Source organism: Nicotiana tabacum, chromosome 16 (genome assembly GCF_000715075.1).
Source record: "Nicotiana tabacum cultivar K326 chromosome 16, ASM71507v2, whole genome shotgun sequence".
Classification (NCBI taxonomy): Eukaryota; Viridiplantae; Streptophyta; class Magnoliopsida; order Solanales; family Solanaceae; genus Nicotiana; species Nicotiana tabacum.
Genome location: NC_134095.1, coordinates 53,294,899 through 53,320,869, shown reverse-complemented (window position 1 = coordinate 53,320,869; position 25,971 = coordinate 53,294,899). Strand labels below are relative to the sequence as shown.

Below are 25,971 nucleotides of genomic sequence, written 5' to 3'. Positions count from 1 at the left end.
CCACTTTACTCCCTTGGTGATTCAAATTCGTAATTTTTAGGTCGAAAATGAAAGATATTTATCATTTTTTTCTGTTGACTATGCCTCATTTTTCATTTACAAGTCAAGCAGAAAATATACAATTTGAATGTTTATTTTTCTTGCATGAGTAAAATACAAATGAACCTACTTATGCTTGCACCTATTCAAATCTCTCCGCAAACAGTACTGGTAGTATGGTACCTCAAGATTCTTGCTAAAATTTGGAGTACATCCTCGTAGTAGGTTAGGCTCACGACTACTTATGTCCATTCCTGGCACCCATGACCAGGAAGGAAACAAAGTTACTTCGAAAGTTCGAATAATTAGTGCTTGGATTATATTGGACTAAATTATCCAAAGACGCTGACAAGGTGTGAAATTGTTTGATTTCGCATACTTTTATCTAAAATGCCTTACATTGACTTGATGTCAATCTAATATATGAATACGTGTAAAAAAAAAAAAAGGGTCAATTATATAAAGGAGAAAGAAAAAAAACTGAGTGTGGTATGGAGAAAGAAAAAAGGGTCAACTTAGGATTAAGCTTGCATTAAGAATACTTCATACTTTATATCTTATCAACTTTCAATATTAGACTATTTTCGCAAATGACATGATCTCTTCTCAAACTAAGTACCTCATTATCCTAATATTAGTCAATTTCTTTCTAATTTTATTCAAAAAAAAAAAAGGAGGAAAGAACCGCGAGTATTTCTAAAACTGTTCCCAAGCGACATTAGTGTGGTATGGCCTACGTCGATTCGTTACTGTCAAAATGCAGTTTTTTCTCCCAACTCAAACAACTCCAAGCCCATCTCGTAACCACTGGTATTTTTCAATTCTACACATGCCGCGCTAAATTCTTGGATTTCTGCGCCGTCTCTTCCGCCGGCAACCTCCCTTACGCCGCCCATATCTTCCGCCACATCACTTTCCCTGACAAGAATGAATGGAACGCCGTCATTCGCGGCCTTGCCCAAAGCCCCAAGCCCATTGATGCTGTCATCTTTTATGTCTCCATGTCTCGTTTGCCTTGTAAGCCCGACGCTCTTACTTGCTCCTTCACCCTCAAAGCATGTGCCCGTGCATTGGCGCGTTCTGAAACCCCACAGCTTCATACCCATGTGATTCGATTTGGGTTTGCATCAGATGTCTTGTTGCGCACAACTTTGCTCGATGCGTATTCCAAATGTGGTGAGTTGGATTATGCGTGCCAAGTGTTTGATGAAATGGGTGTTAGAGATATAGCAAGTTGGAACGCGTTAATTGCTGGGCTAGCTCAGGGGAACCGACCCACAGAAGCTTTGCAGATTTTTAAGAAAATGAGGGAGGAGAATATGGAACCAAATGAGGTCACTGTGCTTGGTGCTCTCTCTGCTTGTTCGCAGTTGGGGGCGAACAAAGAAGGCGAACATGTCCATGAATATATCAAAATTAAGAATCTTGATTGCAATGTGATTGTTTGTAATGCAGTTATTGATATGTATGCTAAATGTGGTCTTGTTAGAAGAGCTTATGAAGTGTTCAATGAGATGAAATGCTCGAGCACTCGTGTCACGTGGAATACCATGATTATGGCACTGGCAATGTATGGAGATGGAGAACAAGCGCTTGAGCTTTTCGAGACAATGGGCCAAACTGGAATTGAGCCAGACAGCGTTAGTTACTTAGCTGCAATCTGTGCTTGTAACCATGCGGGAATGGTGGACGAAGGAATGAAATTGTTTGATGCCATGGATAGATGTGGAGTGAGTAAGAATGTAAAGCATTATGGTAGTATGGTGGATTTGTTGGGAAGATCCGGGCGGTTAGATGAAGCTAATAAAATTGTAGAGTCGATGCCTACGGTTCCTGATGTGGTTCTATGGCAAACTCTATTAGGGGCTTCCAAGACTTACGGTAATGTGGAAATGGCAGAGAGAGCGTCCAAGAAGCTCGTTGAAATGGGATCAAATCATTGTGGGAATTTCGTGTTGCTCTCCAATCTTTATGCGGCACAGGAGAGGTGGCATGATGTGAGAAGAGTAAGAGAGGCCATGAAAGGCCAGGATGTAAAAAAAGTACCGGGTTTTAGCTATATTGAGGTTGGTGGAACGATATACAAGTTCATGAATGGTGATATAAACCATCCAAAGTGGAAGGAGATTTATTGGAAGCTTGATGAGATTTTGCTAAGGATTAGAGAATACGGGTATGTGGCAGAAACTAATTATGTGTTCCATGATATAGGACCGGAGGAGAAGGAGAATGCACTGTGTTATCATAGTGAGAAGCTTGCAGTGGCTTTTGGTTTGATCAGTACACAAGATGGCACTTGTATAAGCGTGAATAAGAATCTTAGAATATGTGGGGATTGTCATGTTGTGATTAAGCTCATTTCAAAGATATATGAGCGGGAGATTATTGTGAGAGACAGGACTCGTTTCCACAGATTCAAAGATGGGGCTTGTTCTTGTAAAGAATACTGGTGAGATTGATTCAAATTTTTATGTATAAAGCACATTAGTTTGATGTGGCGGAGGAAACCATATGTATGACTAAAAGGGCTCACCTTGTGCTGAAATTGCTCCCCGAGACTGAGAGATAGGGGAGAATGGGCGTATATTGAATGCAGTATCTTGGCATTTCCGCAAAAAGACTAGAACTCATGATCTACAAGTTACTAAAGGAGCAACTCTACCATTATACCAAGGCTCGCTCTCTCAAGAGATATGACTCATTTTCAAAAATCTGAAGAAATGAGATTCCTCTTGCAGAAATTTGTGATGAGGATTATGTTTGTGTAATGTCATGAAAAGAGGAGCTTCAGGGGCAATTACTTTAATGTAGATTCAATTTCAACATGTACGCAGCAGTCAATAAACAAGTCGAACCACCCTGTTCATTTTGGCTTTAAGCAAATGGATATTGTGGCAAAGCAGCTATGTTTAGATAGGTGCTAAGCCAAATGATAATTAAACAACGAATGATAAAACGGGCGATGCAAAAAACTCCAATGACCATGAGATTTTACACTACGAAGTTCTAACAATTTTAATTACATGATCTTGATTTTTCCCAACTCAACTCTTGAATGGCAATACAAAATCATCAACCTGCTAGAGTGTAAGCAAGTTGCAATAGTTAAACAAGTAATACTGCACAAAGTAAGAACTCAGAAACAATAGGCTTACAAATCATCAAGAGGTTAGATAAAAAATACGAATAAGCAGGGTCAACTGAAAAGAAAGGAATGAACAATTCTAATTTCTGCAGCACATTTTCAAGTCTTGATGAATGTAGACCTTCCAAGGCAGCTGCTAGAGTGAACAACCTCAATTGGTAGCTATCCCTACAAAAAGCATGTTGAATCATACAGAGACTAATGATTGAAATGCAACTAATCTTTCATCAGTCGTGCCTCGAAACCACCCTCAGGTCTTTTTACAAGTCTGTATGGCACGTACGTTCCAAGAAGTTTGTCCCATATGGAGAAGAATGGCTGAGAATAATTGAACTTGGTGCCTTGGAGCTGATGATGAATGTCATGGTAAGCAGTGTTATTTTGGAAAAACAAATGGAAGATATTACCAGGCAGCCAGAGTCCACAATGATCATCAACCGTTTTGACCACAGCAAAGCAGAAAAAGATTACAGCAGTACGTGCAGTCATTCCGGCAACAAGAAATGAAAGAGCACCACCAAAGGTATCCAGGAGGAGACCTTCAAGTGGATGGTTATAAAGGGCCCCAATCGCGTAAGGCACAACTAACCGATGATGCTGGGAGTGAATATGGCGGTATAAAAACTTGTTCTGATGCATGTAGCGATGCACAAAGTACTGCCATGTGTCCATGACCAGCATTGCGACAATTATCTGCACAATCTGAACAGGAATTGAGGGCTGAACTACATTTCCTGATGCAGTTACCTTCGAAGTTATCTGCCATAGAAAACCAGATACTTGAGTCAGTTATTGTCAAGAAATTGCCAAAGCTAAAACAATAGACTTCGTAATATCATATCTGGTTTGCCAAAACTAAATGACTCTATTCTTCCAAACTAATAATCGCTAGTTACTACTTTGCCATGGACATATGCAGCTGGTACAGGAAATTGATTTCCAGGATTTTCTGCAAGCCCTGAAACTTCCTCTTGGCATTGAATAGCTGTTAAGCACCAAATTCCATTACTGGGAGTGAAGTTGAACTTCAGATAACCTTTTAGACAACCTCATAATTTTCTTTTACTCAGCATTAGGAACCCATCCAACATTATTTTGTGCTAGCTAGCAGCTTTGCCCTTCTAACATAATGGAGAACCGGGTTAAGCTTCAAAGAGTAAAATAGCTTAGTACAAGCATTAAGCAGCATTATATACCCCCAACGGAAAAAACACAAAATAGTCTTGTTTCTGTAGACAAGACAGGATCATTTTCAACGACAGACATCTAACTCAGCAATACTTTTTGAACACTGGATGGATAGATTATAAGAATTGCAGTCGTGCAGACAAGTTACAGCTCTAACAATAAATTAGAAGTATCGGACAATTATCACAGAGTAACTAATGCCCGATTGAGAAGTTGAGGCAACAAAGATATGATTTGAATCACAAAAAACATTATGGCTGCCAATAAATATAGTAATTCCCCCCACCCCCAACTAACACAAAATAAAATCTAAGGAATTGACAGTCCATGAGCAAACTAAGCATTTTCATCACTCTCTAAAGTCCAACATGTAAGGATGAACATCAAGCACTATTCTGTTTATTTTGCTCCTGTTAAATCATTAACCATCTTTTACACAATTGCCCGTCACTTATCCGTGATAATCGCTCATAGAGACGTCAACATGTACATGACATCCTTGAAACTATATACATGCATAATTGTACCATAAAAACATCTTTGTTACCCAACACGTCATATAGGAGCCTAGGAGGTCACTGACCATTCCACGTCTCAACTCTCAACAATTGAGGTCCATACTTCATTTTATGGTTATAGGTGAAGATTTTAAATAGCTGTAAATTTTGCTAAAAGAAAAAAGATGACCACCTTTATCCTGTGACCCTTTCAACTAATGAAATTCCAATGTGAAGGCATTGATGATCACATTAAAAAAAAGGCTTTACCCAAATTTAAGAAGTATTCAAACAAATTGTTAGCACAGGGAATTACAAGTTTAAGAATGAAAGAGGAAAAAAATCTCAGAGATAGCCCATTAAGGTGCAATTCAGCCATCTTTGAGGGAGGAAAGAAATTAATGAGTTCTGTCTTTTAGTGATAATGATGGTGTCCGGTCCAACTTGCGCGCACTCGACTATTTCATCAAGTACCCGCTACCTCCCACTAGCACAAGTACTGGGAAACACTACCCACCAAGGCTTAAGCAAATAGGAAGAAATCATATAACATTTTCTGTCTCTACTGGGATTTGAACCCTGGTCTCCTTGGTTTTCACTCACTTCATTGACCTTCAGCCACGTGCTTGGATGCGAAAAGAAATTTGATGAATTGACGAACCCGTTGTGGAGAGTTTAGATTTCTTTCTTCCTCTGGCTCATTTATCGATCCATGTTACTTAGCATACATATGACCTAAAAACAGAATCTGCATGTATAAGCTGGAGAGCTCACAGCAATTTCTGACTAAGAAGCAACCAGGACTTTCACCATAAAGAAAGGATCACTTTTTAGGAGGAAACGAATCTCCCAAAGAATGTGTTTTCTTCACTATTACAGGTACACAAATCCTGTAAGACCAATATTGAAAGTTGCGGCTTAACAAAGGGTATGGAAAAATTCTCCACATGGCTAAATTTTATTGCTGTTATTCAATGGTTACAATGAGGAAATCCAGGCAATAGCTATTCATAAAATAAGCATTTCTTGTTATAATAGCTGTCAGGATGACAGTTTTGGCACCTCACATTCATTTTTTAGGTTGATCAGCTCGCTAGTGACTAAAATCTATCGAGACCTAAAGTCTCTACATCATAGGACACAGTGTCCATAACAGCCTTTAGAAATTACAAATTTCTGCAAGTTTTTCTTTAAAAGCAACAAGCAGTGTCCAGATTTATACAAGTATGGCATTTCAATACTGACTGGCTACAGATTCTACAACATCCTGATTGCAAGATAATACAGAATGCAAGTAACCCAGACACCATATCTCCTACTACTTTGACGATAATGGGAGAAAGTGATCCTTCAGATGGTTTTCCTTTAAATTTGCTATTAGCTTATGCAAGATGAAAAACTGCCCTTGATTGTCAAGTCTCCTTGAAGTTCTTCCTTAAGTAACGTATTTAGAGTGAAAACGAGGCACATAAAAGGCGTGCTGTTCAATAAGACCAGAAAAGCTACTTAGCCCTTCATTTCACTTCCTCATGCTTATAGGCTGGGTCCAAAACACAAGGTGATACACAACTTTATCTATAAAATGATTACAATCTAGGAAGTTGTCCTTACACAAGATAATCTGATGAAAAGAGGCCTCATCTTATGTTCTAGATGTTTTTTGTGTGGGGAAACAGCAGAAACAGTTAACCATCTCTTCCTCCGTTGTAAGATAACTTCTCACCTATGGAGAATTATTCTTAACCTCAAAGGCATCTCCGGGACCATGCCTGGGAAAGTTGTAGATACTCTTAAAAGTTGGGAGGAAGCAGGACTACATGCAAAGGATAGGACTAGATGGAAAATTATACCTGCTTGTGTTTGGTGGACAATTTGGAAAGAGAGAAACTCCAGATGTTTTGAGAATGTGGAGAATGGCGTGCAAAAGATCAAGTTAAACTTTATTTTGCTGTTAAGTTTTTGGTGTAATCAGATGTACACAAATGATACTAATACCATTATTGATGTTTTAGACTCAATATAGAAAGTGTTAATGATAGATAGAGTCTCTTGTATATATGGTTTCAGTACTACCTAAGTACTGTTTTTGCTACATATGAAATATAGAAAAGTTATCAGTTTCAAAAAAAAAATGAATATAATCTATGTAACATTTTTATCTAACTTTCTCATGCTTGGAGAACACGAATATTGAAACTCATCCATCCCCCTTTCGTTCATTAATATTTTAAGAAAATACCGCACCCACTCGTGAGATATAACATACTTGTTAGTTTCACCATGCTTTAGATGCTTTATTTCTAGACTTCTTTCCCTCTCTCCATCTTCTTTTCTATCAACTCCACGAGGAAAATGTTCTTACAAAGTCCATATAACATGGCAATGTAGTTAAACCTTTGAACGGTCAAAGTTTGTATTATTGCATGTGGAGACGGGGTAGGAGGGGACAAGCACATTTGTCAATGGGCACTATTAGAACATCTTTATAAACTTCAGCATGCTTCTACTGGGGGGGGGGGGGGAGGAATTGAAGCAACCATCCCTTCATTCATTAACTTGTTAACAAAATACTTTCATCACTTAAATGCTTCATTCGCTCATGAGAATATGACATAATCGTCAGTCTTACCATGCTTAGATACTTTTTCTACACTTCCTTTCCTCCTATCTGACTACATTTCTATCAATTTCATGAGGAACAATGTTCTTAGAAGGACCGTACCAAATATCCAATGTACTCAAGCGTTTGAAAACTAAGAGTGTAATATGGGAGGGGGTGGGGGAAAAGCACGCCTGTCGATGCAAAAAGTAATCACTTCATAAGCTAAGGCTGACTGGCACATTAAATAGAAGAATCTAGAATCTAAATCGAATAACTGTTGCACTAAATAGAGCGCAACACATGAAGAATCATTCCATACTTAGTTATCCTCATAACTATAAATGCAAACGACAAGTTAGTTATAATTGGAAGTCCGACATCAATACAATCAGAACAAGTTTGTTATAAAGGGGTTTACCCCGTGCACAAATTGTTTCCCAACTTTTTTTGAGACGTAGGAGGAGGGTGCATGTATATCATATGCAACCTTCTCTTTGCATTTCTACAAAAGGGCCGTTCGCATGCCTCAAGCTCTACCTATCCATTCCTAAAGAGGCAGAGCTAGGATTTAACTTTACTGGTTCTGGGTTCTAGAACGACTTCATGTGCTAATAACTGGGTTCTAAATCTAAATTTGGCATATTATTAATGAACTTTTATCATAAATACAATGTTGGAACAAAAGCTATTGGGTTTGGCCTAGCTCCGCCCCTGCCTTCAGGCCTAACCCACCAAGTCACACGGCTATCTAATTAATCAAGAACTCCAACCAAAACAGATAAGACAAATATCATGAAACAAGAACCATAAGTAGCTGAGGAATATACCAAGAATAGCAGTTGAGCAACAGTGGCCTGAACAAGCTGCTGAAGAAGAACCCCTTTAACAACAGCACCAAGTGGAACTAAATTCTTCTCATCTTCCTCTTTCCTTGTGTGAAGACGATAGTTATCCATGGGAGGCAATAGCTGATAAAACCCTGCATATATCCAATACACCACTATTGGGGCAAATGTCCCCATCACTTCATCACTCACATAACCCTCCCAAAAAACCATTCTTTTTATTTTTCTTTTTAAAATATACCCCCTTCCCTTTTCCCCTCAATTTGACACTCTAAATTCTCAAAATTCCAGCTCAAGATCTACATACACAAACACACATTATATATCCCCTGAAACAAAAAAAAATCAATAAACAAAAAACAACCCAATAAGTTCTTGATTAAAAAGATCAAATTTTTAGCCCCAAGAAGATCAAATGACACAAATGGGTATAGGCAAAACTTACATAAATAATGATTGGAAATGTCATTTCTTGGGAAAATAGATCTGGGGCATATGTATTATATTGTAGGAGAAGGTTGAGCTGGGGTTAATGCAAATGGTAGTGGTGACAGTTGTGAGATTCGGTGCCTATTTTTTGAATTATGAATGAGATTCGTTGGAAAAGGGAAAGGGGGATTTGATAAGGAAAGGGGCAAACTACAGAAATGGCTTGCTCTCCTTGTTTTCTTTCTTTTCTTCTTTTTTTTATAAAATATTTTCACATGAGATTTTTTTAATGGTAAGTGTAGTATTTGACTTTTGTCATAAAATAAAGACCATAAATTAAATACAAGTATAGAGAGACTGATATATTATTCGAATTCAACTGATATACATAATGAACTGAAATTTTTTCTATTTATATAAGAAAGGAAGCTGTTGTATAAGCTGCTACTACACCAGATATGGATAATCTTCTACTAAGAGCAATGTTTATCCATAACGGAGTATTGAAAGGATAAGTTTATTATACCCGGTATGGATAATCTTGTAACCATGGATAATGTTTATCCATAATCGAATACTGAAAGGATAAGCTTATTATACCCGGTATGGATAATCTTCTACCGGGGGTAATATTTATCCATAACCGGATACTGAAAGGAAAAGCTTATTATACCCGGTATGGATAATCTTCTACTGAGGTAATGTTTATCCATAACCGGATACTAAAATGATAAACTTATTATACCCGGTATGGATAATCTTCTACTGGGGGTAATGTTTATCCATAACCGGGTACCGAAGTGATAAGTTTCTTCAGAAGGCTTATTTCCAATAGAGTACTAAATAGATAAACATATTTACGGCGGAGTCCCATATGGATAAGCTTCTTTAGAAATCTTATTTACAACGGAGTACTAAATGAACATCCATAATATAATATATTTATAACACTCCCCCTTGGATGTTCATTAAAAGATAATGTGCTTCATTAAAACCTTACTAGGAAAAACCACGTGGGAAAAAATCCTAGTAAAGGAAAAAGAGTACACATATTTAGTAATACGCATTGCTATGTGCCTCATTAAAAACCTTATAAGGAAAAACTCATGGGAAAAAACCTTAGTAAGGGAAAAAGAGTGCATCGCGTATTTTACTCCCCCTGATGAAAACTTTGTTTCAAATATTTGAGTCTTCGCATTCCAATCTTGTATACCATCTTCTCAAAAGTTGAAGTTGGCAAAAGATTTAGTGAATAAATCTGTTGGATTATCACTTGAACGGATTTGTTGCACATCAATGTCACCATTTTTCTGAAGGTCGTGTGTGTAGAATAATTTTGGTGAAATGTGGTTCGTTCTATCTCCTTTTATAAATCCTCCCTTCAATTGGGCTATGCATGCAGCATTGTCTTCGTATAAAATTGTGGGTCTTTTCTCACATTCCAAACCACATTTTTCTCGAATAAAATGAATTATTGATCTCAACCATACGCACTCCCTACTTGCTTTATGAATAGCTATTATCTCAGCGTGATTTGAAGAAGTGGCAACAGTAGATTGCTTTGTGGAGCGCCATGATATGACAGTACCTCCATATGTAAATACGTACCCGGTTTGAGATCGAGCTTTATGGGGATCATATAAATAACCTGCATCTGCATAACCAACAAGATCTGCAATATCTTTGTTAGCATAAAACAAACCCATATCAAGAGTTCCCTTTAAATATCGCAATATATGCTTAATCCCGTTCCAATGTCTCCGAGTAGGAGAAGAACTATATCTTGCTGGTAAATTAACCGAAAATGCTATGTCGGGCCTTGTAGCATTAGCAAGATACATTAATGCACCAATTGCACTGAGATAGGGTACTTGGGGACCAAAGAGTTCCTGTCCTCTTCTGGAGGTCGGAACAAATCTTTATTTACTTTAAGTGATCGAACAATCATTGTTGTACCCAATGGGTGCGCTTTGTCTATGTAAAAGCATTTTAAGACCCTTTCTGTATAGGCAGATTGATGGATAAAGATTCGGTCTGCTAAATGTTCAATCTGCAGACCAAGATAAAGTTTTGTCTTTCCAAGATCTTTCATCTCAAATTCTTTCTTAAGATATTCAATTGCCTTTTGGAGCTTTTCTGGAATTCCAACAAGATTTATGACATCAACATAAACAGCAAGTATAACAAATTCTGATGCCATTTTCTTTATAAAAATACATGGAAAAATAACATCATTTATGAACCTTCTTTCAGCAAATATTCACTAAGGCGATTATACCACATGCGCCTGGATTGCTTTAAACCGTACAAAGATCTTTGTAATCTAATTGAATGAATTTCCTGAGATTTTGAATTCGCTTCAGGTATTTTAAATCCTTCAGGGATTTTCATATAAATTTCATTATCAAGTGAACCGTATAGATAAGTAACGTATCTTTCATATCATTCTATCATAGGTAAATGAGCCAGAGTAAAGCATGAGGGAATACAAACTTATACATATGAAGCAGGGGCCTATAAGACCGGCATGATTCTTTATATACTCGAAACATAGGCGGAAAAGGCCATACAAGTATTTGTATACATGACATCTGTCTACACGCCTCTAAGAATACATAATATCATAAAGGTAGGGGTAGGGTCCCACCATACCAATCAATACATGTACTAATTATACTGACCAAAGAAGCAACTCCGGAGCAAATGGAGCGCACCAACACCTTCCGCTGAGCTAATAGCCTACTTGGAGGACTCTCGACCTGTCTATCAGGACCTCCGGGCATGAAACGCATCGTCCCCAGGAAAAAGGGACGTCAGTACATAAAATGTACCGAGTATGTAAGGAATGAAAATTAGTAACTAGTAAACATGAGAGAAACCCAGAGTAAAATACTCAACATGTATATCTGAATAACTTTGTAAATTATTTAATATAATAATATCGTGTATATGCGTATAAATGTCATACCATGCAAGGGTATATGCATCAATAACATCATCAAGTCTCTGAGTGCATCCCATCATATCATCTCGGCCACTGTGGGCAAATCATCAACGTATACCAGTTGATCAGGTGGTGGTGCGTATATAATGCCATAACCTTTTTCCGTATCCCGTATACACATATATACGAATATATGGTGTCATCTGGTCATGGGTCAATGTACATGAATGCAATGCATGAGAAGTACGTCAATAAAATCTCTTGGAGTGTCATAAGACCATTATGCCTTCGAGTAATATCATGAAGTAAACTTTTTTTTCAACTTACGTATTTTTTTGAGACCCATGAAAAGATGATAGAATAATATGACATATGAAAATTCAAGAACATAGGCATCTCTAATTTAATAGAGTCATTTATGAAAGTTGTATATTCTCTCATTTCGTTGATGTCGTATAGATCATGCCAAAAGAAATAAGGGATAATCTTAATATACCTGAGTCAATTCTCTGGACAATCCTTCTAACATACGACAATTGCGACAAAACTCGTGACGGCAAGATCAAAGTAGGAAAAAATTCGTATAATCACTTGTGAATTGATCTCAACCTTGTGCGATGTCAAAGGTCGATATGCTACATGTACCTAATTAAGGGAGCTCATCGTCGAATTACTGAAATTCGCTATGATTGAGTCACTGGTCATTTTGATGGTTCTCCAATTCCGCTGATACAGAGCTCATTTTATCAGATAAGTTTTTTTGCTATCATTCTGCATGACACTATGATTTTTGTTTTATACACACTTTCTGCCAACTGCTAAATTACTAGCTTATCTATATTTGGGAAAAGGTTTATGTTGAAGATGGTATTGTAAGAAGATTGTGTTCATTTATAAGGTCGTACTGTTTACAAATAGATTATTGACTTGCACTTCACACATTTTGCACAAGCAATCATATAACATGGATGTGAGCAATTAGTAAGATATTTCTTTACGGATTGACACCTTGCAAAGTTATGCAAGAGTCACATAATGACTCATGTAGGGGCTGCCATGTTTTTTTCGGCTTTGTCTTTATCCAAAAACTTCAATTAATTAACCATTAATTATTAATTATTAATTAACTTGTTAATTCCCCCATTATCCAATAATTCACATGAATACAGATTATCTCAATTACTTAAAATACTTACTCACTTTTAACATACCTTATAAACCTTACTATCATGGTCATGTGGTACCTTGTATGACACTAGTCCATAAATATCAGGTATTTTAGCTCGGGTCATATTTTATCCCAAATTGTCAAAATCCGATGAAATTCACTTTCTTTGACTTGCTTACCCTCTCACCTTCACGAACTTACTCATCACTTGTTTGAAATATCATAATTCTTATAATCTCAAAAATAATCTCATTCCTGAACTTACGTCGATTAACTTATGTCGAAACTTTAACATACAAAAATGCAGTAGGTAACATCTCATTTCTGAGCTTCCATCAATTTATTTATGGCGTACTTTCGTGTATGAAAATATGGGGTGTAACATCATTACCCCTTTTGGAACATTCGTCCTCGAATGTTGACTAATGCACTTATTATTTTCATGACTTATACCTTTCGAATACTTTAGTACTCTCCTTGCCATCTAGGCAACTATTCTGTGAATAATTCCAAAGGTCAGGACATTTCCCCCTCTATGTCTCTTTCTCATACCATGGCTTATGGTTGGAATCCTTCCAATCTTGAAACTGTTGTTACCTTCTATCATGCAGCCTGAAAGACTCTGGCCTTGTAAGTGTGCCTATGCGACTCTTCTCTCATTTTTCCTCCAACTTCTAGCCCATATCTAGGCCTCACTTTGTAAATACCTATAGAGCTTGACAAGATGTCCCTCTAGGTATCTATAGGTATATTGAAGTTCTTTGCTCGGTGCTTAGTTGAACTTACGAATATTGTTATACCTTATTTCATAGATCCATTCATCCATCCGTATGACTTTACTGCCATAACTCTTGCTTTGATTTATCATTACCGAGGCCTGCTACCAAACTCCAGGTTACTCTCGTTGCTTATCCTATATGTATAAATCTATGTCCTTTAATGCTTCTTCATTACAGTTTATCTTAAGAATGACGACCTAAACTTGTGACTCTTGTCCAACCATTGTTAATTCACCTTAATATTGATCTATCATCTATCACTGATAATTTGATCTCTTATGTAGCACTGCCGCTAGGGCTCATGTCTCATCATGTAGCATTTGAAATGATTAGACTGATCCACCTGGGGCGATGCCATGCTTCCATAACCATATTTCATAGTAACCCAATGTGATTCACCTTACGTGGGTATTTAAATCCCGTACAATTCGTGAAATCCTCTTCAAGTCATTACTCAATCGAAGGCCCAAATGTCATGCTTTATTTATCACAATTACATCTTCATTCTACAACCAGGGCAACATTCCCTTTCTTCTAAATGCCATTAGTCTTAGACTCCTTTGAGTTCATTCAGGTTATACTGAGTTTTGTATAACTTAGAGAAACCATCAGCTCTTCTTGTTTTCATGGGCTTAATCCCGAGGACTTATCCATTCTCATCACCTTCTCACTTGTCTTTTCTTATCCTTACTCCTGTCTTCCTAAAACCGTGTCGCTTTACCATACTTTAGGTTGCAACCGATTTTCTTATGTTTTTATGGATCATCAAGCGAGACATCGCATAGTCTAACTCTTCTTTACTCTCTTAACTAGACCTCTTAATATCTATAAACCTTAGGCTGGAAGATAAGCCACTAACGATGCCGCTATCATTCCTGGACACTGAATCCCAACGCTTCTATCCTTTTGTTCGAAGTATGGACTATTCACAACCTTCTGCATTTGCATATTTCATATGTTGTTTACCTTTACCTTACTAACTTTACAGTCTCGCATCATGTCTTCTATCTCTTTCATGACCTCCTTTTCACATAGGTATAACTCACATCCACAACTTGAACTTCTATTATAATACTTGCACCTCTTTACATGATTCGGTGAAAGCTTCATACTAGCTCCTTATGAGGCTGGTACTCTTCTAACTAGATTTATTGTAGAGCCGTTATAGCATATGGTTGTTGTACTATCTCTCTTGTACCTCTGATATTAAGAGTAATTCTGTAATACTCTCAATCACGATTTCTATAATTTTCTGGGTCCAATAATCAAACTCCTGATTTACTTCGTTGATATAACTCTTTAGTCTCCTCCTCCTTCTGATCAGCCTTTATGTAGGCTTAAGATATATTATAATTTGCGGCTCATGGTATTAGTTATTACTTTAGCCTTTCATGGGTGTATGTCTATGTCCTGGGCTCAATTCTTTTTTTAACTTATACCGAAGTCTGCTATGTCTGTATGATTGTCAACATATATGCTGCATGTATAAAACTTTGATCTCTTAAGTGCGTTCATAATGTAACTAATTTTGGATTAGTAATCAAATGATTCTTTCCGTTCCTTCTCAGCTTTCTTTAAATGTAAGTATTTACTTTTCCTGGTCCTCCTGCCCCCTTGTTGCATGCATACTTAGCTTACCTTAGTGCCAACACATATTGAATTCCGTACAACTCATGTGACCTTGAATATCACTTTTGATTTTACTTCTCGTTCACTAGCCACGATAGGTGTCACTTTCTTATGGAGTGCATACAATGTTGTTGTGATACTTTTTTTACAAGATAATTTACTCTTTAGCTCACTATGCTTAGGTGGAAACCTTCTTCCTTATTTCCTCAGCTAGTCTTTCATTGTAGTACTTAGAGAGACCTTCTGGCTCTTGTAAAGTTGCGAGCTTGATATATCGTACACCCGAAGGTAATTTTCGTTATTCTTACTCGCCTATAATAATCCTTAGTTACATTACTTTCACGCTCATGTGCTCATACGGTTGCTTCTAAACTGAAGTTTTCACTATCTTCCCAGTGGGACTCTCTTTTATTTCCGTAACAGTTATACGGTACCTTTAATTACCCCAAATCCTATCTGAATATTTCTCAAGGATCACGATGTCATAACTATGAGGCCGAATTCCCCATATTGGTGTTCCCTATGTTTATCTTGCACGATATGTTGATTTGTCTATATCCTCTTGTCTTGCCACAACTAGGCTCTTCCTGAATCAACTACTAACTACTCGTTGGCCCATTTTCATATCAATATTCCATGTAATCTTTCTTGGTTTATTTTCTTTGTCTTAACTTATGTCTCGCACTGGTTCCTTACCTATCAATAACTTCTCGGGCAGGAACCCTAACCTCATCTACTTGACATTGTACTTGCATAATATTCTGGGATCGTAGCCTATCTGTAGGCTTTGAATAAGTGCAATCTCATCCCTTGCTTATTATTATTGCATTCTTCCTTTACCATTTCATAGCTACTAGAACCACTTAATTCTGACTTAATGCCACATCACTCCATATTCCCCTCTTTAGGGGAGTACTAAGAGTTGAAGTCATGAGGATCTACCTATAGATGTGTTATCTCTTCATCTTTTGCGTCTTTTCACATTATTGATGAACATTACTTGCCTTGCAGCAATCCTTCTGTACCAAGGATAACAAAATTCCTTACTCACGATGGTGACACCTAGTGTAATTGGCACACACAGTTCCTTAAGTTTAACTTTACTCACATTACTTGCTTTAGAGAAGTGTCTGCATGAATGACCATTCTCTGAATTTTTCATGAATCTTCTTCTGTTGTCCATTCTATTATTGCCAAAACAAAATTTGAAATTCTCATGATGCCAACTATTATCAAATCACTCAGTCCCTAATTCATGTTTAGCTTATCTTGTTCACCAATCTATACTAGTTTCTATTACTCTGAGGTATATCTTTTCCTTTTGGTAATCGTATCAGAGTTGCAAACTTATTTCTCAAATTGAGGATATGACTTTATGGCCTATACTCTTTTATTGTCTCAAGGCCTGTCACCTCTCGTCATTATCCTTCACTTGACAATAGACTCTGTAATAATGTCATCTTTTTGATCTACCGTTGTCATCCATGTACCACATTTTACTCATACTGCTTTATTAACTCTCTTCTTATTTTCCTGCTAACATTCCTGTCTATCACTTTATTCTAAAACTCGAATAAAATATTCTTTTGCTTTTAGCTCCCCTTTGTTCCATCCACTGGCTCTTCGGGTTGCCTAGCATTATCTCTCTACTAGGGACGGGAGTCATACTAAGATAATATTTATCCTTTTCAGGCTTCTAGTGCCTATCTTTGTAGCACTCATATCTAGCTGTACTATTTTAGAGTGCACCATCTAGGTGTCTCATAAGGAGATCCATTACCACGTTTGCACTATCCTTCGAAAATATCAACTAATTCTACCAATCCATCCACTAATTTGGGTTACTCTGACCCTAGCCGGATCCTGATAACCCGTCTTTCTATTAAACTATATATGTTAGCTCTCATAGGGCATAACTGAGATCGGTGTGGCCGATTGTAGATACATCTGGTACTGTTGAAGGTAACTCAAAATTCTTATATCTCCTTTCCTGAATGGTAAAAATGATAAGCTTTATTAACTGGGTATCTCGCACCCTTATTCACCTTGCTCCTTTTACTTGTTGAAAATTGTGTCTAACTTCCGATTCTGTTATTCCTTTTTATGTAAGAGTGGATAAATACTCTTTCCTTAAAGCTCCTTATCAAGAACCTTACACCTTTTAGTACACGCATGATTTGTTGAAGGCCTCACATTTACTCATCATAATCAAGATGCAAAATCGAGTTACTCTAACTCAACACTTCCACAACTATATCTTTTATCGACCATCTTTCTGAATGTAGGCATCGTCTTATTACGAATAAAATAGAAGTTCAGAATTCAAATTCTTATAAGTGAGCTCTACCAAATGATCTAGAGTAAGAAGAAAGAGTGACAGTCCTAAATGCCCTGTAGCCTCCTGCTTATAAGTGTGGTGCACGACACACCCATAAATAAGACTCTACTAGACACGACTTGTAGACTCCTTAGGAAAGAACTGCTCTGATACCATTTTTGTCACAATCCAAACCGATGGTCCGCGATGGGCACCCGGTACCTTACTCAAACGAGTACCAACATAATGTATCTTTCAAATCATTTTATCATAGGTAAATGAACCGGAGTAAAGCATGAGGGAATACAAACTTATACATATGAAGTACGGGCCTATAAGGCCAGCATGATTCTTTATATACTCGAAACATAGGCCGACAAGGCCATATAAGTATCCATCTGTCTACAAGCCTCTAAGAATACATAGTATCATAAAGGTCGGGACATGGTCCCGTCATACCAATCAATACATGTACTAATCATACTGACCAAAGAAGCAACTCCGGAGCAAATGAAGTGCGCCAATACCTTCCGTTGAGCTGATAGCCTACTTGGAGGACTCTCGACCTGTCTATCAGGACCTGTAGGCATGAAAAACAGCGTTCCCAGGCAAAAGGGATGTCAGTACATATAATGTACCGAGTATGTAAGGAATGAAAATCAGTAACTAGTAGATATGAGAGAAACCCAGGGTAAAAGACTCAACATGTATATCTGAATAACTTTGTGAATCATTTAATATTATAATGTTGTGCATATGCGTATAAATGGCATGTCATGCATGGGTATATGATTAACATCATCAAGCCTCTAAAGGTATCCCATCATATCATCTCGGCCACTGTGGGCAAATCATCAACGTACACTGGCTGATCAGGTGGTGGTGAATATATAACACCATAACCTTTTTCCGTATCCTATATACAGATATATACATATATACACATATATAACTCCATCTGGTCATGGGTCAATACACATGAATACAATGCATGGGAAGTACATCAAAAAAAATCTCTTTGAGTGTCATAAGACCGTTATGCCTTCAAGTAATATCATGAAGTAAACTTTTTATTTCAACTTACATATTTTTTTGAGACCCATGAAAAGATGTTAGAATAATATGACACATGAAAATTCAAGAACATATGCACCTCTAATACTTCTATTAATAGAGTCATTTATGGAAGTTGTGCATTCTCTCGTTTCGTTGGTGTCATATAGATCATGCCAAAAGAAAGAAGTGATAGCCTTAACATACCTGAGCCGGTTCTCTAGACAATCCTTCTAACATACGACAATTGTGACAAAACTCGTGAAGGCAAGATCGGAGTAGGAAAAAATCCGTACAATCACTTGTGAATTGATCTCAACCTTGTGCGCTGTCAATGGTTGATACGCTACATGTTACTAATTAAGGAAGCTCATCATCGAATTACTGAAATTTGTTATGATTGAGTAATTGGTCATTTTGATGGTTCTCCAATTCTGCTGATACATAACTCATTTTGTTCAGATAAGTTTTTTTGTTATCATTCTGCATGACATTATGATTTTTGTTTTATACACACTTTCTGCCAACTGCTAAATTACTAGCCTATCTACCTTTGGGAAAAGGTTTATGTTGAAGATGGTATTGTAAGAAGATTGTGTTCATTTATAAGGTCGTACTGTTTACAAATAGATTATTGACTTGCACTTCACACATTTTGCACGAGCAATCATATAACATGGATGTGAGCAATTAGTAAGATATTTTTTAAGGGTTGACACCTTGCAAAGTTATGTAAGAGTCACATAATGACTCATGTAGGGGCTGCCATGTTTTTTTTGGCTTTGTCTTTATCCAAAGACTTCAATTAATCAACCACTAATTATTAATTAACTTGTTAATTTCCCCATTATCCAAAATTCACATGATTATAGATTATCTCAAATTACTTAAAATATTTACTCACTTTTAACATACCGTATACACCTTACTATCATGGTCATGTGGTACCTTGTATGACACTAATCCATAAATACCAGGTATTTTAACTCGGGCCATATTTTATCCCAAATTGTCAAACTCTAACTAAACTCACTTTCTTCGACTTACTTACCCTCTCACCTTCACGAACTTACTCATCACTACTCTAAAATAGCATAATGCTTATAATCTCAAAATAATCTCATTCCCGAACTTACGTCGATTAACTTATGATAAAACTTTAACATACGAAAATGCGGTAGGTAACATCTCATTTCTGATCTTCCATCAATTTATTTATGGTGTATTTTCAAGTATGAAAATATGGGGTGTAACACCCTTGTCTCTCAAGATCCGTTTTCTAGTTCAATTCCCTTTAGTCTCGTTGATGAGCCAGAGAATGTCCCTTTGGAAATTTCTGATGAAGACGTTGGTAACAACCTCTCTCAAGTCTTGTTGAAAGGTTATTCGCCCATGTCTTTGAGGGTGGAGAAGGACTTGGGCCTGTTTCCGAAGAGCTGAAACTTCCTTCTCTTCCAGTGTTGTCAGTTACACCCAATGTTAACTCTCATGTTTCTTTGCCTAAAGTAACTCCAATGATTACCCCTGCTGCTGCCTCGTGTAAAAGCTGAGCCTTCTAGCAGTAGGCGGGGTATGAAAAAAGTTTTAATTAAAGTCCCCGGCAGTGGGAATTTATTAAAAATATCTAATCAAGCTGATATGTGGCTAACACCGTTGATAGGACCCGTGGAAAAGAAGAAGTTAGAGAGTTGACTCTTATGAACGACATCGTTCCATATTCTCTCAAGGTACATCTTGTCTTACTTATTTCTATATCCTTCCTTTCTCATTCATAACTTCTCTTCTTTTGTCTTTTCAAAGATTAATTTGACAGGTACAGAGCTTATAAAAAGGATGTCTTGGACTGATCATCAAGTAGTTGAGTTGCGCATTGAGGCTAACAACGGGAAAGAACAACTTGAAAGCCTTCAACTGGAGAAATATGTTCTCGCTGAGGAGAAAGGAGCTTTGGAACAATAACTGAGGATGGTCCCCGCTGAACTAGCAGTTTTTAAAGCTTCTTCCAGTCAAGTTGAGAAAGATAAGGACATAATGGAATCCTCCTTTGCTGAACAACATTCCAAGGCTACTGAAGAAATAGGAAGTTTGAAAAAACTTCTTAATCAGAAAGAGTTTTATGCGAGTGATATGGTACAAATGCTTACTAAACTCAAGAAAACCTTCGTGCCTTCACATATAAGATTCAGTCCCTTGAAAGTTCTCTTGATCCTTTGAAGGCAGCTTATGAAGCCTCAGAAATAGAAAAAGAAGAGATGAAAGTTAATATCGAGCAGTGGGAGAAGGATTACGAAGTCCTTGAAGACAAGTCAACACTTGATATTAGCTGGGATTTTGTGAACACTCGCTTTGAAACTTTAACTGAAGCTAGCCAAGAAGGTTTTGGCTTTATTTCTGAGATTGCGAAGGCTAGAGAAATAATTGAACAGACTCAATAGCGTCAAGATTCTCGATACCCGAGGACAAAGGTTCCAAGGGTGATGGAGATGGACTTACTCCCAGTGAAGCCGATGTTCAACCCTCTTCTTCTCAAGTTCATCCTTCTTCTCCTGTAGATGATGCTCCCTAGTTTTCCACTTTCCCGACTTTTTGTTGAAAGTATTTGGTTTTTGGTTTTTGGTTGAAATTCACTTGTGTTTTTGGATAATTTTGGGAAGGTTTACTGCCCCTATTTTTGGGGTAATGATATAAACTTCTTTTTTTCTTTTACTGCATACTATGCTTTTTGCTCTTTTATTTTTTGATCTTATTCTTGCACTTAAAATGCTTTAGTAGATCATGACTTTAATATGCATGAGTTTTATAAAAGAGGCCCTTTTTATTTTAACAACACTAATGAAGATGACGTCTCATCTTCATATTGGTGCAAAGATATGAAACATGAAGTAGATATGAAACATGAAGTAATTTGAGGAAGTTTTATTTGTTGAACTTTCAAATAATTAAGTTTGTACACTATTTTCATACTTGTTCGTTGTGATGACCCGGCAAGTCGTCTCATGAGTTATCGCTCTATTTCCTCCATTTTTGCTTCTTATTGCTTTGTCTATATTTCTATATATGATCGGGTTGGCTGGCTAGGGTTCGGAAAGGATTTGGTAAGGTTTGAGACACTTAGACTCTTTTGAGGAAGCTTAAGTTGGAAAAGTCAACCGGGTGTTGACTTAGGTGTTATAGGGCTCGAATGTGAGTTCCGATGGTTCGGATAGCTTCGAGAGGTGACTTGGGACTTAGGAACACGATCGGAATGAGTTTTGGAGGTTCAGAGTAGATTTAGGCTTGAATTGGCGAAGTTGATATTTTGGCGATTTCCGGTTGGTAGGCGAGATTTTGATATAGGGGTCGGAATAGAATTTTGAGATTTGCAATAGTTCCGTTGTATCATTTGGGAGGTTTGTGAAAAATTTCAAGTCATTCGAACGTGGTTTGGTTGGGTTTTTTATCAAAAGCGGAATTCGAAAGATTTTGGAAACTTAGGCTTGAATCCGATGTGTTTTAGTTGATTCAGTGTTGTTCGAGGTATTTTGAAGATTGGTATAAGTTTGAATAAGGTTTTGGGATATGTTGGTGCTTTTGATTGAGGTCTCGGGGGCCTCAGAGTGATTTCGGATGGTTGACGGAGAGTTTGAGATTTTGTTGAAGCTGCAGATTTTTCTGCTTCTAGTATTTCTGCACCTACGGATTGGAGACCGCAGGTTCAATCTCGTAGATACGTAGAAGGGAGCCACAGATGCAGAATGGATCTAGGGAGGCAGGAAACTGTAGAAGCGGTTAGTGGACCGCACTTGCGATGGCGCAGGTGCGGCTGGTGCATTGCAGATGCCGATCGAGGTAGAATAAGTGAAAAACGCAGAAGCGGTTCTTTGGCCGCAAATGTGGTACCGCAAAAGCAGGTATATGGATGCAGATGCGGATATGTGGCCGTAAATGCAAAATGCCTGGGCCAGAAGGTATAAATTGTTCCTTCGCGATTTTTGAGCTATTTCACCATTTCTAAGTCGGCTTTGGAGCTTTTTGGACGATTTTGAAGAGGGATTTCAAGGGAACTTTATCGAGGTAAGGACTTTGGACCTAAAACTCGTTCCTATGGTATTTTTTCACGGATTAAAGCTATAATTAATGGAATTTAAGGGTTAAAATTGGGGAAATTAGGGCTTGGTATTGAAGACCTAGAGTTGAGGATTTGAGGGACCTATTGTGGTCGGATTTTGGTACTTTTGATATGTATGAACTCGTAGGGAGATAAGGAATCCATTGATGTAAATTTTATCGAATTCCGAGATGTGGTCCCGGGGGTCGGATTTTGGTAATTTCGGGATTTGTATCATATATTGATTATTTTCGCTTGGGCTTCATTCCCTTAGCATATTTTGACACTATGATTCTGATTTTAGATAGATTCGGTTCAAGTGGAGGCCGATTCGAGGGGCAAAGGTGTCACGGGCTAGAGATTTGACCGGATTGAGGTGAGTAATGATTGTAAATGATGTTCTAAGGGTATGACACCCTGGATTGCACATCGTTGTGCTATATTGAGGTGACGCTCACGCTTGATGACGAGCGTGGGGTCGTGCACTATTGGGGATTGTGACTTAGTCCATCTCGAATGATTGTTTTACCGCATATTTGACCGAAATCTATTTGCTATCATCATTATTTTGGCTGAATGTCATATTTGGGCCTCGTGCCAACTATTTGAACCCTTCGAGGATTTTTATTAATATTTCTTCATTGTTTTAACTTTATACTTGAACTCAATCATGTTATATTCCACTGTTTTCATACTCAGCCATGTTTTCTATGCTTTAACACTTAAATGATCTTTTAAATGATAATTGGGCTTAGAATCATGTTTTACTACTGTCGAGTGGCTTGTGAGGATTTTTGACTGAGTAAGGTCGATGGCCTATGTTGTGAGGAAACATTGATCATGATTTGAGGCTGAGGGCCTGAGATATGTACGTCACGAGGTGTCTTGTTGATATGAGGTCGAGAGCCTAGTGATGACGCCACGAGATAGCTTGATATTGCGCTTGGGCCGTAAGGGGCCCCTCCAGGAGTCTGCACACCCCCAGTGAGTGCGGGTACCCATTGTGACGTGAGATGTAGCCCGTGGGCCTGGTATTGTTCTAAGATATTGCCCCTAGGGGCGGATTTGTTGTTACTATGCCCGAGGGGCGAACCTTTGTGTGTTTATCTTTCTTATTTGTCTGTCATTATCTGTTTAATTGTTGAAAAGGTATTTTCTGAAGTTTAAACTTAACTTAAATGATTATTTGTATCTTTACCGATTCACTATTTTTAATGGTTTTACTGCTTCATTATAGCATGTAATGTGCCTTACGTGATTTCCTGCTTTCAGTCTTTATTTATGATTATTACTCACTGAGTTGGAGTACTCACTTTACTCCCTGCACTCTGTGTGCAGATTCAGGCATTGCTGATCCTGTCAGTGCGAGTTGAGAGCTCCCGGCAGACTTCAGAGTCCACGAGGTAGCTGCTTGGCATCTGCAGTCCCGTGTTTCTCCCCCTTTGTCATTTCTATCTCTTATCAGACATTTTGTAATAGCTTATAGACTTTTCAGACTTGTATTAGGATTGATAGATGTTCATGACTAGTGACACCCCGGTATCGGGCTGTGTTGGGTTGTATTCAGCAAATTATGCTATTATCTGCTACTTTGAGATTTTATTTATTATGCCTTAGACTTATTTCTTATGATTTAAATGTTTAAAAATTGAAATGGGAAGAGTCGTCTGGCATTGTCTTCACGAGATGCGCGGCCACGACCGGGTCCGGGTGACATTTGTACAACATTTTCATAACTGCTTTCATTGCAGCAGGTTTACGAATTCGGGTATATCTTCCTGTTACTAAATTTACGGACTTAACCTAGAAGCTCGTGGGAATATCTTGCATCCTTTTTGCAGGTTTGAACGCTTTTAAAAAATTTTGATTGAAAATCTTCAAGGGTTTCTTCAAGGTTTTAATTCGGGCTGAGCTATGCTCTTGGTATACCTCTTTTTTCCTTGTGTAACCTTCTATATGCATAGTCCCCCTAGTGTTGAGCACTGAAGCATGAAATCTCTGACACTGGATTAACTCCTTTCTTTTGGCCCTTTTCCTGAAAAGGAAAATAGAAACGGGACTCGGATATAATTTTTCAGATGATGATTGCATAACCCTTTTTTCATTAGAAAGGTTGTAACCTAGACCGGGAATAATTAAGTATTTTGGCGTGTCTTTCAGGTTTAATATCATCATTTTGTATGGGGAAACTTTTTGCCTATCATCTAAAATGGTTAGTATAATTCAAATGAACAAAATAAAATTGAATTTGCGTGGTACGTGGCCGTAGGTATTAACCTCATTTACAAATAATACTTCTTCAAATGCACTATATTCCAATTTGACAATAACACCTTGCCATCCATGATTTCCAACTCATACGCTCTTTTTCCAGCAATGCCTCTAACACTATATGGGCCTTCCCAATTTGGACTCAACTTTCTTGCGTTTGCCGTTTTTGTTGATCGGAACACCTTTTTGAGGACGAAGTCCCCAATTTTGAAGTACCTCAAGTTGGTTTTTCTGTTATAACATCGTTCAATCATATGCTTTTGAGCTTCCATTCAAATTAGTGTTGCTTCCCTCCTTTCTTCTATCAAATACAAATTTACCCGTTACTCTTTCTCATTTGTTGCTTCAGTGGTATGTGTGTACCTTGTGTTTGGTTCGCTATCTCCACCGGAATTAAAGTTTCTGTTTCGTACACATGTGAGAATGGGGTCTCGGTCGTACTAGTTTTTGTTGTTGTTCAGTAAGCCCATAGCACCCCTGGTAGTACTTCTGGACATTTGCTTTTGATTTTTCCTATCATTTTTTTAAGTTATGGATGATAACCTTATTTGTCAACTCAGCTTGCCCGTTAGCCGTTAAGTGATAAGGTATGGAAGTAATTCGTTTAATTTGCCAGCTTTGGAAGAATTAGGTGACTTTCGCGCCTATGAATTGTGGGCCTTTGTCACAAACGATCTCCTTTGGAACTCTAAATCGACATATAATATATCTCCAAATGAAATCCGTAACTTCCTTTTCTCGCACCTATTTAAATGCACCTAGTTCTACCCATTTTGAGAAATAATCCATTAAAATTAATAGAAATCACACCTTTCTCTTAGCTTGAGGCAAATTCCCTACGATGTCCATCCTCCATTTCATGAAGGGTCATAGTGATATAACTGAATGCAACAGTTCCGCTGGTCGATATATGTTATTGGCATATCATTGGCATTTATGACACCTGGGTATGAAGTTTTCTGCTCCTTCTTTCATTTT

At 37.7% G+C, this 25,971-nt stretch overlaps 2 protein-coding genes across 2 annotated transcripts; one reads left to right on the top strand and one right to left on the bottom strand.

The window, feature by feature from the left end:
* The first annotated feature begins 638 nt into the window (after positions 1-638).
* Positions 639-2,641, top strand: LOC107767459 (pentatricopeptide repeat-containing protein At1g34160-like). The gene has a single exon (XM_016586465.2). The coding sequence runs from the start codon at positions 768-770 to the stop codon at positions 2,490-2,492; it is 1,725 nt and encodes a 574-aa protein (XP_016441951.1). The 5' UTR covers positions 639-767; the 3' UTR covers positions 2,493-2,641.
* Positions 2,642-3,156: 515 nt separating this feature from the next.
* Positions 3,157-8,912, bottom strand: LOC107767458 (very-long-chain aldehyde decarbonylase GL1-9). Its single transcript, XM_016586464.2, has 3 exons — positions 8,762-8,912; positions 8,299-8,645; positions 3,157-3,943 (listed from the first exon to the last, which is right to left on the bottom strand). The coding sequence occupies exons 2-3, from the start codon at positions 8,527-8,529 to the stop codon at positions 3,401-3,403; spliced, it is 774 nt and encodes a 257-aa protein (XP_016441950.1). The 5' UTR covers positions 8,530-8,645; positions 8,762-8,912; the 3' UTR covers positions 3,157-3,400.
* Between the last annotated feature and the right edge of the window lie 17,059 nt (positions 8,913-25,971).